Raw genomic sequence first — 22,035 nt, forward strand, 5'->3', positions numbered from 1 at the left:
CCAATAGTAGGCATAACATGTTGAAACAAAACCCAAAGGGAAATTACACTAAGACTGCAAAAAAGGCAAAGGGTTATAAACTTTTAAGCAACACCAGGACTAAAACAAACAGTGTGATCCAAAGTTCAAGCAAAGTTCAAAAAGCCATTAGAATATGGAATGCAAAAACAAGAACATTTAAGACACAAGGGAAGCTGACAATGGCAACTGTCGCAGATTAACACGATGCTCAAACAATGCCTCTTCTGCAAGGGCCCCCTTTTATTTTCCTTAACCTCACACCATGTGACTGTTGCATAACTGGTGTTGCATAGCAACAGGCAGACATAAGAGGAAAGGGCCGTGTGCAAAGAGCAGGTAAAGGTATGGTTGGCAGCTGAGCTCCGGTCAATCCGAGAAGTTCAAGAGTGGCTAACTAAAGTGAACAGAAAGGAAGGGTCGGGCCGTTCTTACGGTGACTTTTTGCCCGATTATTTATCTTATTTGTCCGTGACTTTCTTCCTGTTTTCTATAGCATGTTTGTTACAATCATAGATTCTGAATGAACTTAATTGTTTTTCATTTTAATATATCTCATGTCAGTTTTGCCTAACCTCGTCTCAAGTCATAAGGTGCCGACAGCCAGACATGACAGGGTGTTGCTTTGCATATCATCCCCCAGCACAGCTTCTTTATCTGAGATGGCGCAGCTGGAAAGACATGTCTGGAAGGAAAACGTCTCCGACGGGGCTCGCCTGATATTCTGCAGCAGTGTTGCTAGCCACTTTATCACTGTGGCCCCAAAAAGAAACATGTAAAGAAGAATTAGGGTTATCGGTAAAAGTACATTAAACAATTGAATTAATATAAAATAACCGGGTAGTACGGTCAAGTCAAATTTACTTGTATAGCAAACCATAATACATTTGAATACAAGTACTTCCTTTTCACTAAACTTTGAAAAATAGGCATGCTGAGTATTATTTTATGCTATTTTAAGGTCGCTGATCACCAGTATAGTATTTTTGACATTTGTTTCTCAACTGGTGGTCCTTGCCCTCCATGGGACACTCCCAGAAGGTTGAAAAATGACAAATTGTAAATATAATAATAATTCTTTACATTTATTTAGCGCTTTTCAAACTACTTAAAGCTTTTTGGTTAGTGAGTGGGGTGCCACTTCAACCACCACTGACTAATGTGTAGCACCCACCCGGATGATGTGACGGCAGCCATTTTGTGTCAGTAGGTTCACCACGAATTGTTAGGAGGTCAATCAGAGACAAGGGATGATTAAGGGGCCAGATTGACCAGGCTGAGGAGGGTTAATTTAGCCAGGACATTGGGGTACACCCTAATCTTTTTGAAGGACGCCCAGAAATCTTTTATGATCACTGAGAGTCAGGCCCTCGGTTTTACATCTCAACCAAAGGGCGGCACCATTTTTACAGCACAGTGGCCCCATCACTGCAGTAAGGCACTGGGATCCACACACATAGACTACAGGGTAGGTACCCCCTGCTGGCCTCACTAACACCTCTTCCAACAGCCACCCAAGCTTTTCCTAGATGGTCTCCCTTCTAAGTACTGGCTGGGCCTTGTGGATCACCCAGGCTGGCACTGCCTCATGAACCCGACAAAGACAAGCGTGGGACAAAAGTTCAAGGCACACACAATTTTTATTTTTCCTTTTTTTACCTCATGGAAAATGCCTTCCCCCATTTCCCACAGGCACAACACAGTCTCAGCACAAGCACAGCATACAAACAATTCTCTTCCATCTCTTTTCTTCCTTTCTTCTCCATTCCTCTGGTCAAGCTTCGTCTTTCTCCACCCAACCCTGGCTACCCGAGTAGTAGCTAATGGCTCCTTTTACAAGGCACCCAGAAGTGCTCCAGGTGCTTGATGACTCCTTTCCGGCAGCACTTCCAGGTGTGGAGGAAGAACTACTGTTAAGGACTCAGGGTCCTGCCCCTGCTGCAGCACCCCCTGGCGGTGCCTGCGGATCCCAACAGGGCTGCACCAAACTCCCATGAAGACCTGCAGGTGTCTGAGGCACCGCTGCAACCCGGGGGGTTGCCATCTAGCATCCCAGGGGAGTTAATGCTCCGGCCATGCTTGATCCTCCAGGTTTCCCAGTGTGGAGGTGTCCCAGCTGGGCAAGGGCCCCGGTCGCACGCTACAGCCTGAACATGCTGATCTTCAGGTGGATGATCTCTTGTGAAGTGCAGGTGGTACGGCTTGTTCAGCCAGTATGTTCACCACACCTTAGAAATTAGGTGGTGAAGGGGTGAGAGAGATGGTTAGCTAAGTAGAAATTAGGGGTCAGAATGAATGGGAGTTGCAGACGGGAATATAAACCTGAGTATCATCAGCATAGCAGTGAAAAGAAATGTTAAATTTCCTAAAAAATAGCTCCAATAGGGTGAAGGTATATAGAGAATAATGGCGCTTTTCCACTGCATAGTACGGCATGACACGGTTCAGTTCAGCTCACTTTTGGGGGGTTTTCCACTGGGAACAGTACCTGGTCCTTTTTTTAGTACCACCTCAGCCGAGGTTCCAAGCGTGTCGAACCGTTACCAAAACGTGACGTGTAAACTCTGCTGGTCACTGTTTGGCCGGAGAAAATCGTCATTACTGCGTCACTGAACTTGCGACACGAGACACAACAGACCCGCTAGATTTTTAGCACAGCCGGCGAAGGTTCGGACACACCATTTTGTTTTAACCAAAAATGGCTGTTCCTCTATTGAGGAAGTACAGACGTTCCTCTCGTTGGTAGCCGAGGTGCGGATCCAGCGAGAGCTGGATGGGGCGCGCGAATGAAAAGTTTTTCAGGAGGTCGCTTGTGGCGCGTTTACGATGATGTCACGGCAGTAGAGGCGGCGCAACTATAACGACAAGTGAATAATCCCGCCCACTCTAAAGCGGTACTAAACTGCCGTCGAAACGCAAACCGAGCCGAACTAAGGTGAGCTGTACTGAACCGTGCTGTGCCGTACTATGCAGTGGAAAAGCGCCATTAGATAGGACCCAAAATGGATCCCTGAGGAACACCACATTTAAGAGGAGCAGTAGACGAAAAAGAGGAATTTAAAGTCACTGAAAAGTGTCTACCAGTTAGATATGACCTGAACCAGTTAAGAGCGGCCCCTTTAAGCCCAACAAGATGTTTAAGCCGCATCAGCAATGTCTCGTGGTCAATGGTGTCAAAGGCAGCGGACAGGTCAAGGAGAACAAGGACTGCACCGCCTGAGTCAGTGATAATAGACATGTCATTGAATACTTTTAGGAGGGCCGCTTCAACACCACGATAACGCCTAAAGCCAGACTGGTAGATCTCAAATAAATTATTCGAGTTAAGGTGATCAACCAATTGATTAAGCGGCCCCCTGCTGGCCTCACAAACACCTCCTCCAATAGCAACCCAAGCTTTTCTCTCATCCAAGTCCTGGCCAGGCCTGAACAGGCTTAGGTTCAGGTGAATGGCCTGTTCTGAAGTGCATGTGGTATGGCTGCTGGATAAGCAGAAGCATGTGAGGGTCTCGTTTTAGACTTTTTTAAGGTCAGTGATTACGAATGTAATGTTATTTTTAATCTTTTGCGAAGGATCCATGGACCTCTATCAGAGGGTGAAGAATGACACATTTCTATTACAATCGCGAATCGTTTGACTTTAAATGTTTAAATTGAAGCACACGTTTTAACATTTCAAATGCTAAACACAACTACTCTTTATTATGTACTTCTACCTCATGAAGTAAATTATTACATTTTATTACGAATACCCCAAATTAGTTTCAGATTTATGTACTTTTATATTCTACCCCGGGCTCAGCAACTAAGTTTTCATCCCTAAAGCCTCTACTGGAGTAGTCCTGGAGGCTCCACGGCAGATTCTCAAAGGCCTGGCCTGCACTACTTTTAACTGACTTAATATTGAGCTAGGAGAACGTCGGGTGAAATTACACCTTTGATTGGCTAACTAAATAGATTACAAATGCAAGCTTTTGAGGCAGCTAAGTCCTCTTCATCAGGCGAGGGGTAACAAAGAAACTGAAAAATACTCTTGCTTATATTGGGACAGCAAAGTGATTTTTTTCTTTCATCTTAACAACCTTTTTGTTCAAATGTTATCAAAATTAATAAGCCTTAGATGAATTAAACCCCGAAAGAAGAGAACAATGAACAAATAAAATGTAGAGATAAGAGAACCATCACTAGAGAAAGTCCTGTAAGGTTTGTTTTGAAGTGCATTGTCTGTAAGATCAGCCTCTGATGTGGTCAGCTGGTCATTCAGTCTGTTAATCTGCTCATAAAACTCTTGTCTCTCTTCAGGCCATTTTGTAGAGTATTGAATTTAAGCAGAAGTCTCCGCTCCTGTTGGGTCTTGAAATTCCTCATAAGTACAGTGACCCTCAGATCCTTTATGCTGTGGCCATTACTGTTAAAGTGTGCTGCCACTGGAAGATCAACACTGTTCTGATTGATAAGAAATCTATGTGAGTTCATTCGCTGGCGCAGTGTCTGACCAGTTTCTCCTACATTCAGTCCAGTGTTGGGGCACCTTATGCACCTGATTAGGTAGACCACATTAGCAGATTTGCATGTGAACAAACCCTTTATCTTATGCTCCTGCTGGCAATGTGGTATAACTACCTGACCTGTGGTGCAGATACAGTCCCGATCAAAAGTTTAAGACCACTTGAAAAATGGCAAAAAATCATATTTTGCATGGTTGGATCTTAACAAGGTTCCAAGTAGAGCTTCAACATGCAACAAGAAGAAATGGGAGTGAGACAAAACATTTTTTGAGCATAAAATTTAATGAAAACAACGATTAAACTGAAACAGGCTGTTTTACAGCTGATCAAAAGTGTAGGACCACACCTCCAAAAAAACCCGTAAACCCCCCAAAACAGAAATCAAACTTCCAAACATGAACTCAGTACTGAGTAGCTCCGCCGTTATTGTTGATCAGTTCAAAAAGTCGTTGCGGCATGCTTGATGCAAGCGTTTCCTTGAGGTGAGTGGGAACATTTCTCCAAGTGGTGAAGACGGCCGCACGAAGGGCATCTACTGTCTGGAACTGTTGTCCATTTTGGTAAACTTCCCTTGCCATCCATCCCCAAAGGTTCTCAATTGGATTTAGATCAGGGGAGCAAGCAGGATGGGCCAAAAGAGTGATGTTATTCTTCTGGAAGAAGTCCCTTGTCCTGCGGGCATTGTGTACTGTAGCGTTGTCCTGTTGAAAAACCCAGACGAGGGCCCTCAGTCATGAGGAATGCTCTCTGCAACATCTGGACATAGCCAGCGGCCGTTTGACGCCCCTGCACTTCCTGAAGCTCCATTGTTCCACTGAAGGAAAAAGCACCCCAGGCCATTATGGCGCCCCCTCCACTGTGGCGCGTAGAAAACATCTCAGGTGGGATCTGCTTGTCATGCCAATAACGTTGGAAACCATCAGGACCATCAAGGTTAAATTTTTTCTCATTAGAGAATAAAACTTTCTTCCACCTTTGAATGTCCCGTGTTTGGTGCTCTCTTGCAAAGTCCAAACGAGCAGTTCTGTGGCGTTCAAGGAGACGAGGTCTTTGAAGACGTTTTTTCTTTTTGAAGCCCTTCAGTCTCAGATGCCGTCTGATGGTTATGGGGCTAGAGTCAGCACCAGTACCAGTAACGGCCTGAATTTGGGTCGAGGATCGTCCAGTGTCTTGACAGCCAATTGGATCCTCCGGCTCAGTGCTGGTGAATTTTTTTTGGGTCTTCCACTTGACTTTTTTGTTCCATAACCCTCAGGATCATTTAAAAAATTTCAAATGACTGTCTTACTGCGTCCCACCTCAGCAGCGATGACGCGCTGTGAGCGACCCTGCTTATGCAGTTCAACAACCCGACCACGTTCAAAAAGGGAGAGTTTTTTTTTTGCCTTTGCCATCAGAAAGTGTGACTACCTGACAGAACATGACAACGAATCCACATCTTTGCACAGATTTGGCCTTTTAAAGGCACGTGGTCCTAAAATTTTGATCAGCTGTAAAACAGCCTGTTTCAATTTAATCGTTATTTTCAATTAATTGAACGCTCAAAAAATGTTTTGTCTCACTCCCATTTCTTCTTGTTGGATGTTGAAGCTCTACTTGGAACCTTGTTAAGATCCAACCATGCAAAATATGATTTTTTGCCATTTTTCAAGTGGTCTTAAACTTTTGATCGGGACTGTATATGCGCAGGTGCCACACTTGTTCAGTAGGCAGGGAGATGCGCCACTTGCTGCTGAGCCACGCAGAGTTTCGGACAATCAGTTGTTTGAGGTTTGGTGTGCAAGATGGGGAGGTTCTGGGAATATATCCTTAAGTTTATTGTCTTTCTGTACCATGGGTTGAAGCTCTTTCATAATTTTGCAAAGTGTTTCCAGATGTGGATTACAATATTGAGCTAACAGCTTCGCCACAAACTATAAAGTCTTCTATACCGTCAGCAAACTACCCCTAGAAACACCCGACACCAGCTTAGGAACGTGTAAAATGAATCACAGTTTTGCCTTTATCTTCCACTTATTTAACATGCGTCCAAGCAAACTTTCGCTTTCAAACAGCCAATTTATTTAACGTTTGCCTTACCGGGAGCAACTTCCACTGCGCTCCACGTGCTCTGGGCGGCTGCGTAAACAGCTTCCAGTTGATTGATTGATGTTATCTCCAATGGGCTGCCGAGTTTCATCGTACGTAATCCAGATTGCGCGAGAGGGGTGGGCGGTATTTCCGATAATGCAGCAAGCTGCTATCTGCCTTTCACGTTACTATTGGATGTGTGGTTGGCAGACTTTGACTCTTAGCTGTTTGAGTAACCGCCTTTGGCTATTGCTGCTTATTTCTAAAAGGAAACGCTGGTGAAGAATGTTGCCGTAGGCTGGAGAGAAGGTAAGTTGTGTGTCATTCCCTTGCATTGTGTACGCGGCGTCTTTAAACTGGAAGCCGACAGGAGGGCTGGATCCGGCTTGAGGCGGTTCGGGCTGCAATTGCAATGGTGCTTCTCCCGTTGCTTTAATGCCGGGAAGTGGGTCAGAGATCACGAAACCAGTCGTAAACGTGCCACGCGACTCTTGGAACGCAAGTTTGAAATGTTAACAGCCGTGATGGCTCTGCGCTTGATTCAGGTCTGTCCGGTCTCTACCTCCGGGGAGCGTTAATGACTTGACTCTAGAGGTAAATGGAGCCAGCGGATTACGGTAACATTAATTACAAATACTTTCAGGCGGTAACAGCTGAGATATCGAGCTCCCCTTGATTTCCAAGTCTGTTGGTCCAAGATTTAAAGTCTGAAATGGCAATGAAAAGGAAAGCGGAGGAAAATCAAGCCGTTTTCTGCCGCGCGTCGTGTTATGCCCCGTGGTTAAGTTTTTAGTAATGAACTTCTTTTGAAGTAGTATGTATGATCATGTCCTTACTTGAAGCAGATCGCCACAAAGGATCGAAATGACCGAAGGATCGTTTTTTATATTGATTTTTATAAAACGGAGTCGTTGTCATTCATGTTGACGTAAACACGCGTATTTTCTTCATTCTCAACATGTGTCGGTTATAATTCGTTTTGGGCAAATGCAACGGATTCAGGGAGTGTCTCATTCCTTGAGCTTTAAGCATTTCGAATTTTACCACCTGTAGGGGATACTGTTGAATTCTGGATCGTTGTGTGTATTGTTAATAGTAATACTTCTTCTTCTTTGCACTTCCCTCGAGTGTGAGTTCTTAAGATAACACTAGTTGTACAGTAGGTTGTTGACTTTTCTTATTTCCTTGTATCCTTGTAATGCTGCCATACAGTATGTTTTGAAATTTCCTGCTGCACACAAATAAATAATAAAGTCTACATAACCCTGCAACATGTTTCTTAATATATTTGAATGACTATCAGTCTCTTTTAAAGACTTGTATTTATAGGAGTGTGTGTGTGTGTGTTTTATTTATTTTATTGCCGATGACTGTACTTTTGATTGACCTGATCAGAGATGGCGATGTGGTGCCATATCTGGAGGTGGTTGGATCGTTTGGCCAGTTGGTGCCCCTTCAACAACTTTTAACTTGACATCTTTAAAAAAAAAAAAAAAGTGTAAATTAATTAATTGATTGTTTTCGGAGACACTCCTCACCTCTTCCTGCACCCCAAGTTATAAACCCTATCCATGTGAACAGGGTGGAATCATTTGAGTTTCTTCGCACAACTGTGACTGGCTGCCTGACCCTGGATGGAAATATAACCGCACTTATCGAAAAAGCTCAGCGGCTGTTTTTCCTTCATCAACCCTGGTCAGTGTTGATTCAGTTTTACAGCGGTGTGATTGAACGCATCGTCCCTCTCACTGTCTGGTATGGCAGAGCGTCTGCTCACACAAATCAAGCTGCAGCGGGAAAGATTGTAGGCCTGAAAACTGGACTCCATTGTGGTCCTCCTGTATGCATCACAGGTCAGGAAAGGAGCCGGAAACATAATCAAAGGCTAGACTCGCCCAGATAACCATCACTTTGAGGAAATATTACATGGTCAGTAAAGGCAAGAATTGCTCGACAAAGACAGTTTTTTTTCTTAATACAGTTATTCTGTTTAAATGCGGTCTCTTATTCATTTTTGTTTTTTCCCCAATTTCTGAACTCCTCCATCCAATCTAAATTACGTTCATCTTGTGTTTATCAAACAAGTCTTTATAAAAGATACTGCTTGGTAGGGGCGCAGCTCTAAGTTACAATATTGTTGGCTTCAGTTTGCAAGGCTTAATTTACTTTAATTGCTGCAGAATATCTGTAGGTTCTAATCTAGTAGTTCTTCCCTAAGGAAGGCCCTTTTCTAATATTCTCAAATGTAAGCGTTTGGCAGTTTAATGCTTACCTTTCCATCATTTTAGGTCATTCATTGCATTTCAACTGATTAAATTATGAAGAAAAACTGAGGTATTCTAAGATTTCTGACCAGCAGCATATGTGAGCTAGAAGTAATATTCATTTTTTTTCCACCTAAGTATATGCATCAGTAGTGGTTTGCGGTACTGAAAATTTATATTTTTCTATGTGCATTTACAGAAAATACTGTATAGCAAAAATTCTAGTTCGCCCTTTATAACTTAACTATGTTATCTCAAATTAAAATTAGTCTCTCTTTGAGAATCTGTTTAATTCTTTTTCAGAATGTGTAAAGAACTTATTCATGTATTTCTAAAATAAGCATTGCAAATATGTGCTTGGTTTTTTTTTTTCCCTCCGCTTGCTGTTGTTTTTTTTTAAATTACATATAAAGGATATTTTAGATTGGGCTGTTCATATTTTTCTCATTTTAGATGGGGGCTGAATGCTAAGATCTCTTCTTTTGGATTAATTTGAAGCCTACTCTTATAATTGCTGTGTTAATCTTTTTTGTTTGAGTTGTATTCAGTTCTAAATGTTTGTTCTGTTGGCTGAAAATACTGCATATCTGCAATCAAGTGCTGTTTCTCAAATAAGCAATTTTATAGCTTGACCACACTTGTGCAACAGCGTATTTTCTTGCTCCACTGCTGCCATGTTACATTTCCTCATTTGTGATATGTGACCTCTGTTCTCAGGGATTTTCGGTTTTCTGTTTCTTGTCAGTTTAGCCCTGCTTTCTACTTTTGCTAAATTCGTATGAGTAGTGTTTAAATATGTAAAAAATTTGAAGCATCCTTGACATTCCAGTCAGTCAGTCATTATCCAACCCGCTATATCCTAACTACAGGGTCATAGGGGCCTGCTGGAGCCAATCCCAGCCAACACAGGGCCCAAAGCAGGAACAAATCCCGGGCAGAGCGTCATCCCACCGCAGGGCACACACACTCGGGACAATTTAGGATCGCCAATGCACCTAACCTGCTTGTCTTTGGACTGCGGGAGGAAACCCACGCAGACATGGGGAGAACATGCAATTTCCACATCAGGGAGGACCCGGGAAGTGAACCCGCGAAACTCTTAACCTGCGTGTGCTAATTAACGCTCAACGTGTTGCTACTCCAGCACCATGATGCACGAGTATAGTTGCCTTCGCTCAAAGCTTCTGTCTTTCTCCCTTGAGTGCGCATTTTCTCATAAGTTAGCAGCTTAAAAGTCTGTACTAAATGTAGAAATGCATTGTATTCCTTCTGCCCCTTCAATAATGACAGTAACGGGGAAAGACTGGTGATTTAGTTGCCAAAAAATGCAATTTTTCTGTTAAACGCCATAGAAGGAAAAAACAGTTTTGAGCAGCATTTACTTGGACATTTATTAAAAATATCAAATATTAAGCCATCTTAATCTGTACCTTTTTTTTTTTTTTTTCCCTACTGTAGCTTTCGTCAACTGCTGCTAGTGTTGCTAGAAGTTCATATTAATTCATGGTTATTTGTTGCTTTTCTAATGTCCGTGGTATACAGCTCTAAGGTTGATGTTATTAGTAACAAATTGTATTACTTTTGTAAAATTATCTTAATGTTCTTTCACCCCCAGATTTCCACCTTTTATCTGATGGTTTGGCTGATTGTTTAGTATCATGGCGTCCACTGAAATAACGTTTCAGTTGAGGGGGACAACATTACCTGGTGAGTTTTATGTAAATAATAGTAGCAGTAGGGGAAAAAAATGAATTAAACAAAGAGATTGTTAAGAATGGCTTCCTGGTTTCAAAAGTAGTTGGAATGAAAATCCAGCAGCAGCCACAGACCTTCCTAATTCGAGGAACAAGAGGACCATTTGAAAAACGGCATTTTTATACAGTGCTCAGCTTAAGATAATTTTATCAGATTCACCTTTATGTTTCCACACTATTTCTGCTGTTGGTTTAGGCTGTATGCTGATATCTCCCCCCACTTATTTATTGGTGGGTCATGTCATAAATCTTACGTTCTGTAAAGCTAAATCTAGGGTTGCTAGGAAGTACAGGAAGAGACTGCATTCACCTTCACCATTTAAGTAAAAAACTGTAAGAGCCCACACACTGAGAGCACTGCACTGAAGATAGCAACGTAGTCATTATTAATTAGTTCTTCTAGAAATGAGGTTTAAGAGCTGGGACTGAATTCTAGTAAATTAAATTCAGTGCAGTGGAGAGATTCATCAAGAAAGGCTTGGTAACCTACTGACAGAGTTTACGAACGTAGCAGAGGAGACTTGAAAATCACTTGCTGAACCACTCAACATGGTAACCAACCCTGAAGACCTGTCCTTGCCTATAGACACCAACTGCCAGCATCTTCTTGTAATCTCTGTGTAAAATGGAGAGGTGCTGTGCCCTCTGATGCTTGTCAGAAGTCTTAATTGGTGTGATATTCCTCATATACCATTTTTCTGCCATTGTCTTTCTTCCAAAGCCACAAGTCATTTATGTGTGTGTGGTGTTTTTTTAGTGTTTATCTCTGAATTTTTCCTGTTTTTTGTGGTATTTTTCTCTCTGGCATTTACCGATTTACTTAAAAGCTCAAATGGTTTTTATACTACATTGATTATTTTCACCATCTTACTTGCTTAAGAGAAACAACTGAAGGGGACAGCATCTTTAATGTTTGAATGGATGTGCACTGTTTTTTCATTTCATAAGGTTGCTTTTTCAGGTTTTGACATTGTCTTCTAGATTATCATTTTTCATATGTATTTCAAATAAAGCTAAGATGCGCTGTGAGTCAAAGTTTCGTTTAATTTTGATGTTAATTCATAGTTAACAGAAAGTTTTCTAATGCGTATTTGTGATTATGCCATTGCATTTTAAGTTCTTTTTACTATGTGTTGTCTTTTTTAAAATACCGTATATACTCAACGTATAAGTCGGGTCTTGAAACTTGAAAAATCAATCATAAAATCAGAGCCCGACTTATGTGCCCATTCAAAAATGTGACGCTTGCATTTTCTTTCCTCCTCCAATCTCGCACCAGTTTCTCGGGCGCATTGAAGTTTGTTGCAGCAGTGCAGTTACCAATGCTTTTCGCTACTTCAACAACATTTAATTTAAAACCAGCCTTATATTTTTTTTCTGATCAAACACTTCATCTATACTAATAAAAGGCAAAGCCCTCACTCACTCACTCACTGACTCATCACTAATTCTCCAACTTCCCGTGTAGGTAGAAGGATGAAATTTGGCAGGCTCATTCCTTACAGTTTACTTACGAAAGTTAGGCAGGTTTCATTTCAAAATTCTATGCGTAACGGTCATAACTTCAACCTACTTATGTACATATATATATGGCCATAACCTGCAGCTCGGTCGCAGTGTGAGGCGGAGTTCTGTCCCTCATCATCGCACCTCCCACGTAATTGAGTGCCTGCCCATATAAGGCTGTCCGTCAGCGGCAATCCAGTAGACACGCTGCCGCTAAATATTTGCGGGTGAAGGACTGTGCTTATGCAAACGAAGATGAGATGGTCAGGTAAAGCCGTAGACATCGCAAGATCACACAAGAGAGCGGCTCAGGTGAACTGACTGCGAACACAGTACGTACGGAACAAGGAAGAGCTCCAAAGAGCGTTGAACAAAAAACGCATTACATAATTGAGAAGGCAGCAAAAGAATATGAAGCGAGTGACGCATACAAGCATATTCATAAGTGCAGCTACTGCGGAAACAAAGCACACGGTCTAAACCGTAAGTTTAAATTAAATTTATAGACACGCCGCTGGCGTTTGTCATGCCTATGACGAATACGATATTCGCAAGATACAAGTTTAATGAGAAGACCTGGGGTATAAACGAGACTTTGGATCACTTTGTAACGGAGTTACACTTGTGGGTGAAGGACTTTGCTTATGCAAACGAATAGGAAAGCAAGGTGTAAAGCTTAACTTTAAATTAAGTTCATAGGCACGCTGCTGCTGCTGCCGTTTGTCATGCCTAGGACGAATACGATATTCGCGAGATACAAGTGAAGGATTGTGCTTATGCAAATGAATAGAAAGCAAATGTTACATTATTTTTAAAATGTTTCCTTTTCTTTTTCATAACTTCTTTAACACACTTCTCCACTGCGAAGCGCGGGTGTTTTGCTAGTCGTAGATAAGGGATGCTCTTATGATAAAGGTGTATGAGGGTGTGAGATACAAAAACACAAAAGAGTGCAAACGTTGCTTCGGAATAATTTGGGTATTACCGTGTGGTCACGTGGGCACAATACATAGAGAAAAATAAAGGCCATGTGCTCCGTGGTTACTCTTTGAGCTGGGCATTAGCTTATCATAATCTCTTGGACCAATAGTGTGAGTTTTCCGCATTTGACTTATACAACCGACATTATAAAGTACCAGTAATGGCGCACGGCACGATAACTGATATCGTTCAGTGACTACACTTGACTTGAGCATTCCTAGTTTTCATTCTCTTTCTCTGTACGTTTATCATTCGTTTGTTCAGAGGTTGATGCGCTTGCTGCTATCTGAGACGGTCTTCTTTTCTCCACCCTAGCGGCCTGCTTCTTTAGTCGACATCTTTTCATGTTAAAATTGATTAAGTCAGTGTCTGTGTTGCAATTACTTAGTACGTTTTATTTCATTTTTCACTTGAGCTGGCACTTAAGCCTTCAATCTGCCTCAAGAATGATTTAAGATATGAAGAGGTAGGGGAAGGTGGTAGGGACGAGAACGGCGTCCATAAGCATGCGCCGCACAGCCGCCATGCTGGCCGCTGCCGAGAGCTGGTTTTACAATAAAATAAAAAGAGGAATAACCTTGGAGGTCAATCCTCACCCTGAAAGTGGACAGTAGACGTCACGTAGGATATGTATACCAAATTTCAGGTCAAACGGTTTGTGAGCTACAGGTGATTTAAAATCCTGGACAGACAAACGGACAGCCACGGTAACATTATATTAGACTAGGAAGTATACGTTAAAATCAACTCCCGATTTAACCGCGAGTATATACGGTATGAAGTGAATTGTAAGATATTCCTTCCCGTTTCCTGTAGACTGATCCTATTGATACAGTAAATTTCAACATAGGCCTTTAAACACTGGGGGTATATTTGTGTGTGTATAAAATATATACTGTATATAGTATTGTCTAATCTTATTTTTATATTTTTCTTTTTTCTTTTATCTTGTAAACACTTTGAGCTACATCATTTGTATGAAAACGTGCCATAGAAATAAATGTTGTTATACACGTATACACGCACACAAATTTTACTTTTAATCATTTTAATGTCTGTGTCTCTGTCTCTTACTAATTCTTCAGGTGAATTGCTAGCAGTTTGTGGCAGCTGTGAAGCTCTTGGCAATTGGTGTCCACAGAAAGCTATCGTCCTTGCATTAGATGCGAATGACAGGTAAAAACCATGTTCTATTGAATCAAAATACAGTACTTACTATTTTCTTGGAGCTTATTTGTTAAAGAAATGGTATGTTAGGTTTTCCCCCCAAGCTTAGACATACTTTCATATTGAATTGAGAAATTTGTCTAAAGTTAAATACAGTATGAGTTTATTCAGGGTGTGTTCAAAAATGTAATCGTTCTATCTTATTATATAAAAATTAATGTTCCATCTAGTAGTACAGAACAGTTCCATGCCACAGTTCAGTTTCTTTTTAAATTGTGGCCTATTTTGTTAATTTTTCCTGTGCCTAAAATCATAAATATCATTCCATTGTTGAATGTTTAAAGCATTATCTAATCTTTCAAATGTTGGTGTGTTTTTTTTTTTTTTAAACGAAGTTCTAACCATGATGTGGGTAAACTGTTACCCTTTTCTGCTGTTCTCTGTAAAGCCGTGTGTTTTTGACTGGTGATGTTAGACGACTGTTTTAAAGTCTTCAATGATATAAAATCTTTCCCTCTCCCGTTAACTTGCAGCACTTTATGGAAGAAAACTGTTTGCCTTCCTAGTGGGGTTCCCATTCATTATAGATATTTTAAAGGTTTTTTCCTGGAGTCTAAAAAGGTGAGTCTGTCCTTGTTTTCCTGTGACACTTTAAGGGGAATGCTACAGGGCGGGTGTTTTAGAGCTTTAGCGTAGCTAGGTGTTCGTTTCATGGAGATGATGGAATGGATACTTCTTGCAGCATGTATAGGATTCTGTTTTGCAGTATTTTCTGATCAGAAGTAAATCTTGATGTCTCCAGAAGTTTTCATTATCCATCCGTGTGTAGTACTGAAATATTATGTTTATCTCATTTAGACAGATCTAAGGTACAAAGGGAAAACTGAAGGTGCTTATGCATTTTTATTTATTTTTTGAACCTCTTTTAGAAAATGCAAAAGCAAAGGAGTTGAATGATCATGCTTTATTACATAGTATGTTGCAAAAATTTCCAGTCCCTTAAACAATTCTCCATTTTTAACTGAATAATATAAACAACACTTAAAGGTTGTTCTCTAAATTTTTTTTTTTTTTTTGAAACATCAAAACTTTTTTTTTTTTTATTATTTTATCAGCTGCGACTTTAATTTATGTGTTAAACATTTTTGGAAGAGATAAAGGAAATATACAGTTTTCTTAAGTATTCATCCCCAATGTTGTAGAAAAACAACTTGCTAAGGTGGATGCTGATTGTGCGTACCATTGAATTATTACAGCTGCAACGCAGAATGTAAAGAAACGGCATCGATAAGGGATTGTGAATCTCAAGGTCAGCTGTGAAAGTAAGGATTTAAGGACATCACAAGATTGTGGATGGAGGGATGAATTGGGGCGGGGGAAGAGGAGGGAGGATTGTAAGAGGCAGGAGACAAAGAGTACAGATGAGAGAAGAATGGGGTCCTCAGTAAAATCTCTCCTGGATCCATTACTTTGTATGTGGCTTTTTCACTTTCTCATATATAAAGTATAGGGACAGTAATGTAATCGTCCAAAAATTCGACCTCGAGGTTTTGATGAATCTCGATGTTGTAGACCTCCCTGAGTTCGAAACCATTTTTGGAATTATGTCTGTGTGTGTGTGTAAACGTGATAGTTAAGTCAACTTTTATTGGTTAACTAAAAAGATTACAATATGCAAGCATTCGAGGCAACTCATTTTTGATACAAGATAATTGCAAATGATGAAGAAGGGCCCGATTTGCCTCGAAAGCTTGCATATTGTAATCTTTTTAGTTAGCCAATAAAAGGTGTCATTTTGCTTGACTTCTCACTACATTCATAATGGCTAACACGGTACAACACCCTAGTACTACAGTTATGTCAACCAAATTTTTCATACCAGTATTGGGTACAAAACGTAGATTTCTATCAACTTTTGAGTTCTTTCCACTAACCGGAAGTGGTACTTTTTTTTTTTTTATTCATGCAGCTGTAGAGTCCGATTTTATTCAACTTTAGTTTTCTAATAATTGTTCAATATATTATTTATTTGATTTGTTCTTGATGGTTCTTTAATGTACATAATATAATCTTTGTCTTGCGGTTTACTTCTCAAATATTCATAGCCATATCTGAGTGCATGAGAAATCTAGGGGAGACCACTCCCGATTTTATTTATTAATGACACAGATTCCGGTATAGTTAGTAAACGTGTGAAATGAAAATCTCTGAGGGTTAAACCCCTCCATTGTTGTCAGTTTTGATGTTTGTGTAAGCAGTGGGTGTTTCCGCACATGTCAGGCAGGTGTTATTGTGTATCAGCTAATAATTGTTGTTTACACATCAAGCTTTCCCTTTGTAGCTGAACATTTACCTTTGTATACAGTGTGTTGTGCTCTGCTCCTGTCATATTTGTGTATCCTTAAAATATTTAAATAAGTAAAAGAACTGAAACAAATGATTAATGGATTGCATTTATTTAGCTAGCAATAATGAATATAATGTGTTCAGTAGATATTTTGTAATATTAATCTGTATCCTACTTGTTAAGAGATGGACAAGACAGTGAATGCTTTAGTTTGTCTCCTGGCGTATATTCTTTTACTCCCCTTCCTAAACACTTTGTTCTTCATTTGTTTTATTTTTTTTAAATATATGCAATGTAATGACAAGCAATAATACAAAATATGATTGGTTTGGGTTGTTAGTAACAATTTGTGGCTGATTTATTTCAAATGGGAACATGGCAGGATTAAAATCTTTATTTCTAATTTCTTATTTATAGCAAGTAAGTGATCTGTGTCAGGTGATTGTCAATAAGTGGGAGACTCATCACTTTCCACGTGCCTTGAATCCTACAGGTCTGTAGTTACTTCTCTTCTCAGTTTTGGATTGTCTTGTTAGAATGTTACACCTAAAATATGTAACAGTAAATAGTGCCTATTATTTATCATAATGTAAAATGTGGTGTAGTGGTTAAGACTTTGGGCTTCAAATCCTAGTGGGTTTAAATCCCACTCTGACACACTGTGTGACCCTGAGAAAGTCACGTCACCAGCCTGTTTGCTAATTTTGAAATGTACCCAGGTGTATCTCAAATGTTGTAAGTCACCTTGAATAAAGGTGTCAGTCAAGTAATAATATAAAAGTGGTTTCAAAGCTATCAAACCGAAAATGCTGTTGCTTTTATTACAGATTTTTAGAAATTTGTTTACAGCTTATGATTTTTTTTTTTCCCTTTTCAAATGTATTCTTAGAATATTTCAGTAATCCCATTTCTTTCTGTGAATGTCTATCCATGGAAGTCCTTCCTGTTTTTCCCCTTTTAATTTTGCTTTGTTATGCATTAATTAATTAATTAATTGAATTAATGTTCATTTCTAGGGTCCTGCCTTGTGCCCTATGTTGGCTGGGATTGGCTCCAGCAGACCCCCCGTGACTCTCTAGTTAGGATACAGCGAGTTGGATAATGGATGGATGTTCATTGCTTTGTAATGGCGTGTGCCCTTTTGATGTGGATAATATTCTTTTTTTTTTTCCATTTCTAGAACCAGAGTTGTTTGTAGATGACGGTGAATTTGGTGTTTATAGTAAGTGTTGTTTTTATTTTATATGAAACCAGCATATATTCAACTTTTTACTAGCAGCTACCTTTTGAATATTTTGTAAAGCTGCTAGTTAAAGGAATAATTCACCCACAAATGAGCCAAATAGATACATAGAGAGATATATAGAATGTGCATATATGAGCTGCTTATACCAGATAGTTTGTAGGAGTGGCTATGAAAGTTTGATTTTTATTTATTTATTGTTTGTTTGTTTGTTTGTTTTTTAATATAGAGTGGTGATCACATTTCTGATAGAACAGGCACCTATGATGATCAATGCTGGATGACGTCAAAAATATCTATGGGTGGGGAAAAAGTCTCCTGTAACTCATGCCACACAATTCATGTGTCAAGTCATTCAATTGTATGCTCACAACATGCAAACTGTTTGTTAAAATATTGTTAAATGCCTCCAGAAAATAAAAATAGTCCACAAACCGGAAACCCCCTCACATGGAGTCGCACTTTTGAATTGAAGTCTGGGCTCTTGACGAATTCGTGATGGAAGGAGGTGGGTCTTCAGAAATGCATGTCTTTTGCACATTGTGATCATGCAACTGGATGACGTGATTTGTGGAATCGACGACGTGAGTTTCAGGACATCTTTTCCATAGTCGTTTTCTCTCTTTTTAATAATATTGTTTGCTGTTGTCCAGTATTGGTCACCTTAGGCTTGCATCCTATCAGAAACGTTCTCCATTAAAACAGAAGATACAAATTTTCCATTCCCATCACTATAAACTACGTGTGGTTAGTAACCTATAATGATTTTTGGGTGAAGTATTTAATTTGTATATGCATGCATTTAACATTTTGAGTTTTTGAGTAAATTGTTGAGAAATACATTCATCAAATAATTTGTTTTGTGCTTTTTAATTTTCTAGATGGTGTTGAATGTCTAGACTCTGGGTGGCTAACGCACCAAACTGAGATTCGTCTGAGATTTCATTACTCTGAAAAGCCAGCAGTATCAGTATCAAAAAAGAAGTTTAAGAATTCAAGATTTAGGTAATATTATTTGCTTAAACTCTGTCTCGTGTTACCTAAAAGTAATCCTATGAAGTGTTGCTTATTAATTGAAAGGCACAGGTAGATCTTGTTTAACTTTGGTACATTGGTGGTTGCAGTACCTCTCTGATAGTTGTACAGAGACTTGCAGGTTTTTATTATAAACTGATTTTGGTGATTTGTAGCATACCAGTAGTCAGCATGACCAGTGACTTCATGTGTATATACAGTATATAATTTATCTTTTTGTTAAAGGTTGCGGCATAATGACTCTTACTACACCACTCAGTTACTAAGTAATTAGGCTTAATTGGAGGAATAAAAAACCCGCCTACTATTATATGATGGAAAAGAGAAATGTATTGTGCAGTTTTTTGAGTTTAATTTAAATTCACTTATTGAGAATACATTTTTTTAGGATTTGGCAATCCTCTATCCTTAACGTCCCGAACTAGCCCTTTAACAATTAATGAGCAGTCTTAAGCCAATGTCGCATCAGGTGACTTTTTGTCATGGAGTATGTTGGATTTGCTAAGCACAATTACTGATCTTGTCACTGCACCATGTTGTCAAATTACATAATTGAAAATGTCAGCCCACGTCACATTTGCAAACTGAGCACCGATCTTCCAGTGCTCTTGTGGTTGCTGTTTCCCTGACTTCCAGTAGCCAACTGCCGTCCAGACAAAGTGGAGTACACAAGTTTTTCTGTTATGGTATGTATATATGAGATGAACTTGGGAAAGGCACTATATAAATAATGTATTTTTATTATTACTAGGGTGCTCTGCCCCCTGCTCCCTTTGCTCGCCCACCCCTGGGTTTGGTTTACCAGATATACAATTTAAAGAGATTGTTATTTTCATGGGAATTGTTACATATGCATTATTTTCACTTTTACTTTAAAACTTTTGTAAAAACAATACTTGTTCTTTATTTCCGGCCCTGGGCATGGTTAAATCTCTTTCTCACAGGACGTATAACACTGCTCGCGTTGTGAGGGGTCTGCTGAACACCTGCTAAGGAGAAGCGGTTGGATCATTGGCTGGCTTGCTGCGTCTTCTGCTTGTCGCACTGCGCGTCGATCATTTGAAAGCCTGTACAGCAGCTGTCCTTTTGCCACTCTGCCGCTCGCGTTATGAAGGGGGATTGCTGAACACATGCTAAGGAGAAGTGGTCCGATCATCTGCTGGCTTGCTGTCGAGCTGCGTGTTCTGCTTGTCACTTGTCGTTGTTTTAAGAGCTGGGAGCACATGAAGTGTGTCTGCCAAAAGCATTCCAACAACTGCTAGATTAGATGTCCGCGAACTTGTTTTAAATGTTGTCTCACTGTCTTGTCTCGCGTGACGTTAAAGTGTCTCTCGCAGGATGTCAGATTGTCTTCTGAGAAGATCACGCCTCGTCTCCATAGTCTCTCTCCCAAGATTTTTTCTTATAGTAGAGAGACATCATAGAGACAAGCTTCTGTTCTATTCAGGTCTACTGCCTGATGGAACCAGTGCTGTACCGGCTGTGTGAATGGTTAACATTTGTGATATGTTCAGCCGCTGTCTCTTCTCTTTCTTTTTTTCCCATTCTGTTTTAAAATATAAAACACAAGACACTAGACAGACGCATTTCTCCTCGGTGCGCGAGGTTCCTAACATGTATGTTCCTTATTCCTCGTTGCTTCATTCTATGCGTTGTACTACTTGCTGAATGCTTGCTGACTTTCATCTCTCACGCTTGAAGAATCCACCCCTCCAACCAAATAGAAAATCAGACCTGTTTGATTTTACCCTAATCAGATGCAGACTATTTGGTCTCGGTTGTAAGGTATGTCACATTAGATGGTTGGCTTCACCATATTTAATGGATTTTTCTTCCTAATACTTGGGTTTGTTCTCTTATTTTTGTAGGGTAAAGCTGAACTTGGAAGGCTTTGAAGATGATGAGTGTGAAGAAGAACATTCCCCTACATCATGGCATGAAATGACTACAACTCTTGGCATTAGCTTAATTAGTAATGACAACTATACCTGCAGACACTCCCAACCCGATTCCGGGTATGCGTTGGACCCTGAAAGATGGACAGAGTACAGTATTCACACAATGGATCCTGACAACCTGGAACTGACCCTAGAATTTTTTGAGGTACTCCTTTTTTTAAGATGTAGTTTGTTGATATAAACTTGTGTCTTCTGCACTTTGAGCTACATTATTTGTATGAAAATGTGCTATATAAATAAATGTTGTTGTTGTATTCTTCAGGAATTCTGAATTGTGTTGCTGTAAATATTGTGTACAGTGAGCTGCAATTAGTCTTTTATTGTAGTAAAGTGTATGAGTTATGTTTCTGCTTTCCTGTACATTAGTTTTACAGTATGTTAGACCTTATTGCAATCGCTGCCTCCTGTAGCTGTGAATTTGTACTCTTTATGCACTTCCTTTGAGAAATTACAGCAGACTTCTAATTTTACCCCAAGGGTGGACATTGTAAGTAGTGCATTGTATGATTACACAAGAGGCAGTTTCTCAAATGGTTTGTTGGCTACTAATGATCATAACATTTAAAAAATGAATTCTGACTGTAACAGTATTTTAATATGACTATGCAAAATGTAGAAATAAGGTATCCTCTTAGTTTTACACGGACAGGAAAAGCAAAAGTGCATCCATTAGAATTTGAATTTCTCCGGTATCATCAATGTTGACTTAACATTTTAATTCACTGTTTTCAGTAACGCAATACATTTAAGTAAGATTATTGAGCTGTGCCTTGCAAGGACCTTGTGATGTCTTTTAATATTTGTCTTAAATTTTACTAATTTTTATTTATGGATTGTATAAAGTTGTTCATCAGCATACCTTCTGTTAAAAGAGAGGCTATAAACCATTGGTTGTGATCATTTGATGACTGCCTTTGATGTTTTTATGAAGATTTGTCTACTTTTACTGGGGTTTCCACGTATAATTATGTTAGGTTTTAGTCTTTTGTTTCCAGATTTTTAGTTTTTGTATTAGTATTCCAAATATGAATCTTTCGTTTTTGTTTTTGGAAATTCCAATTGCTTTAAGAGATATTTAATTATTTCAGACTGTTTTCGAAGGACGACATGAGACTTGCTTTTCCAACAACTTTATTGTAGGTGAAAAGCAAGAAAAAGCAACTCATTGATTCATGTATTCTACT

At 39.7% G+C, this 22,035-nt stretch overlaps 1 protein-coding gene across 7 annotated transcripts in view; it reads left to right on the forward strand.

Moving 5' to 3' along the window:
- The first annotated feature begins 6,692 nt into the window (after positions 1-6,692).
- Positions 6,693-22,035, forward strand: part of gpcpd1 (glycerophosphocholine phosphodiesterase 1) — a 50,430-nt gene continuing 35,087 nt past the window's right edge. For 4 of the 7 annotated variants that reach the window (XR_005630876.1, XM_039738430.1, XM_039738431.1 and 1 more), the window contains exons 1-8: positions 6,693-6,905; positions 10,476-10,567; positions 14,187-14,277; positions 14,802-14,889; positions 17,033-17,108; positions 17,796-17,837; positions 18,740-18,863; positions 20,762-20,996. Coding sequence is in view for 6 of the 7 variants with exons in the window: in XM_039738430.1 (XP_039594364.1) it covers positions 10,519-10,567; positions 14,187-14,277; positions 14,802-14,889; positions 17,033-17,108; positions 17,796-17,837; positions 18,740-18,863; positions 20,762-20,996 (705 nt within the window). In the remaining variant the exon portion in view is untranslated. Of the gene's footprint in view, positions 6,906-6,960; positions 7,191-10,475; positions 10,568-14,186; positions 14,278-14,801; positions 14,890-17,032; positions 17,109-17,795; positions 17,838-18,739; positions 18,864-20,761; positions 20,997-22,035 lie in introns of those variants that run through there. The other 3 variants (XM_039738427.1, XM_039738428.1, XM_039738429.1) reach the window with 3 other exon arrangements.

This window comes from Polypterus senegalus, chromosome 16 (assembly GCF_016835505.1).
Source record: "Polypterus senegalus isolate Bchr_013 chromosome 16, ASM1683550v1, whole genome shotgun sequence".
Taxonomy (NCBI): domain Eukaryota; kingdom Metazoa; phylum Chordata; class Cladistia; order Polypteriformes; family Polypteridae; genus Polypterus; species Polypterus senegalus.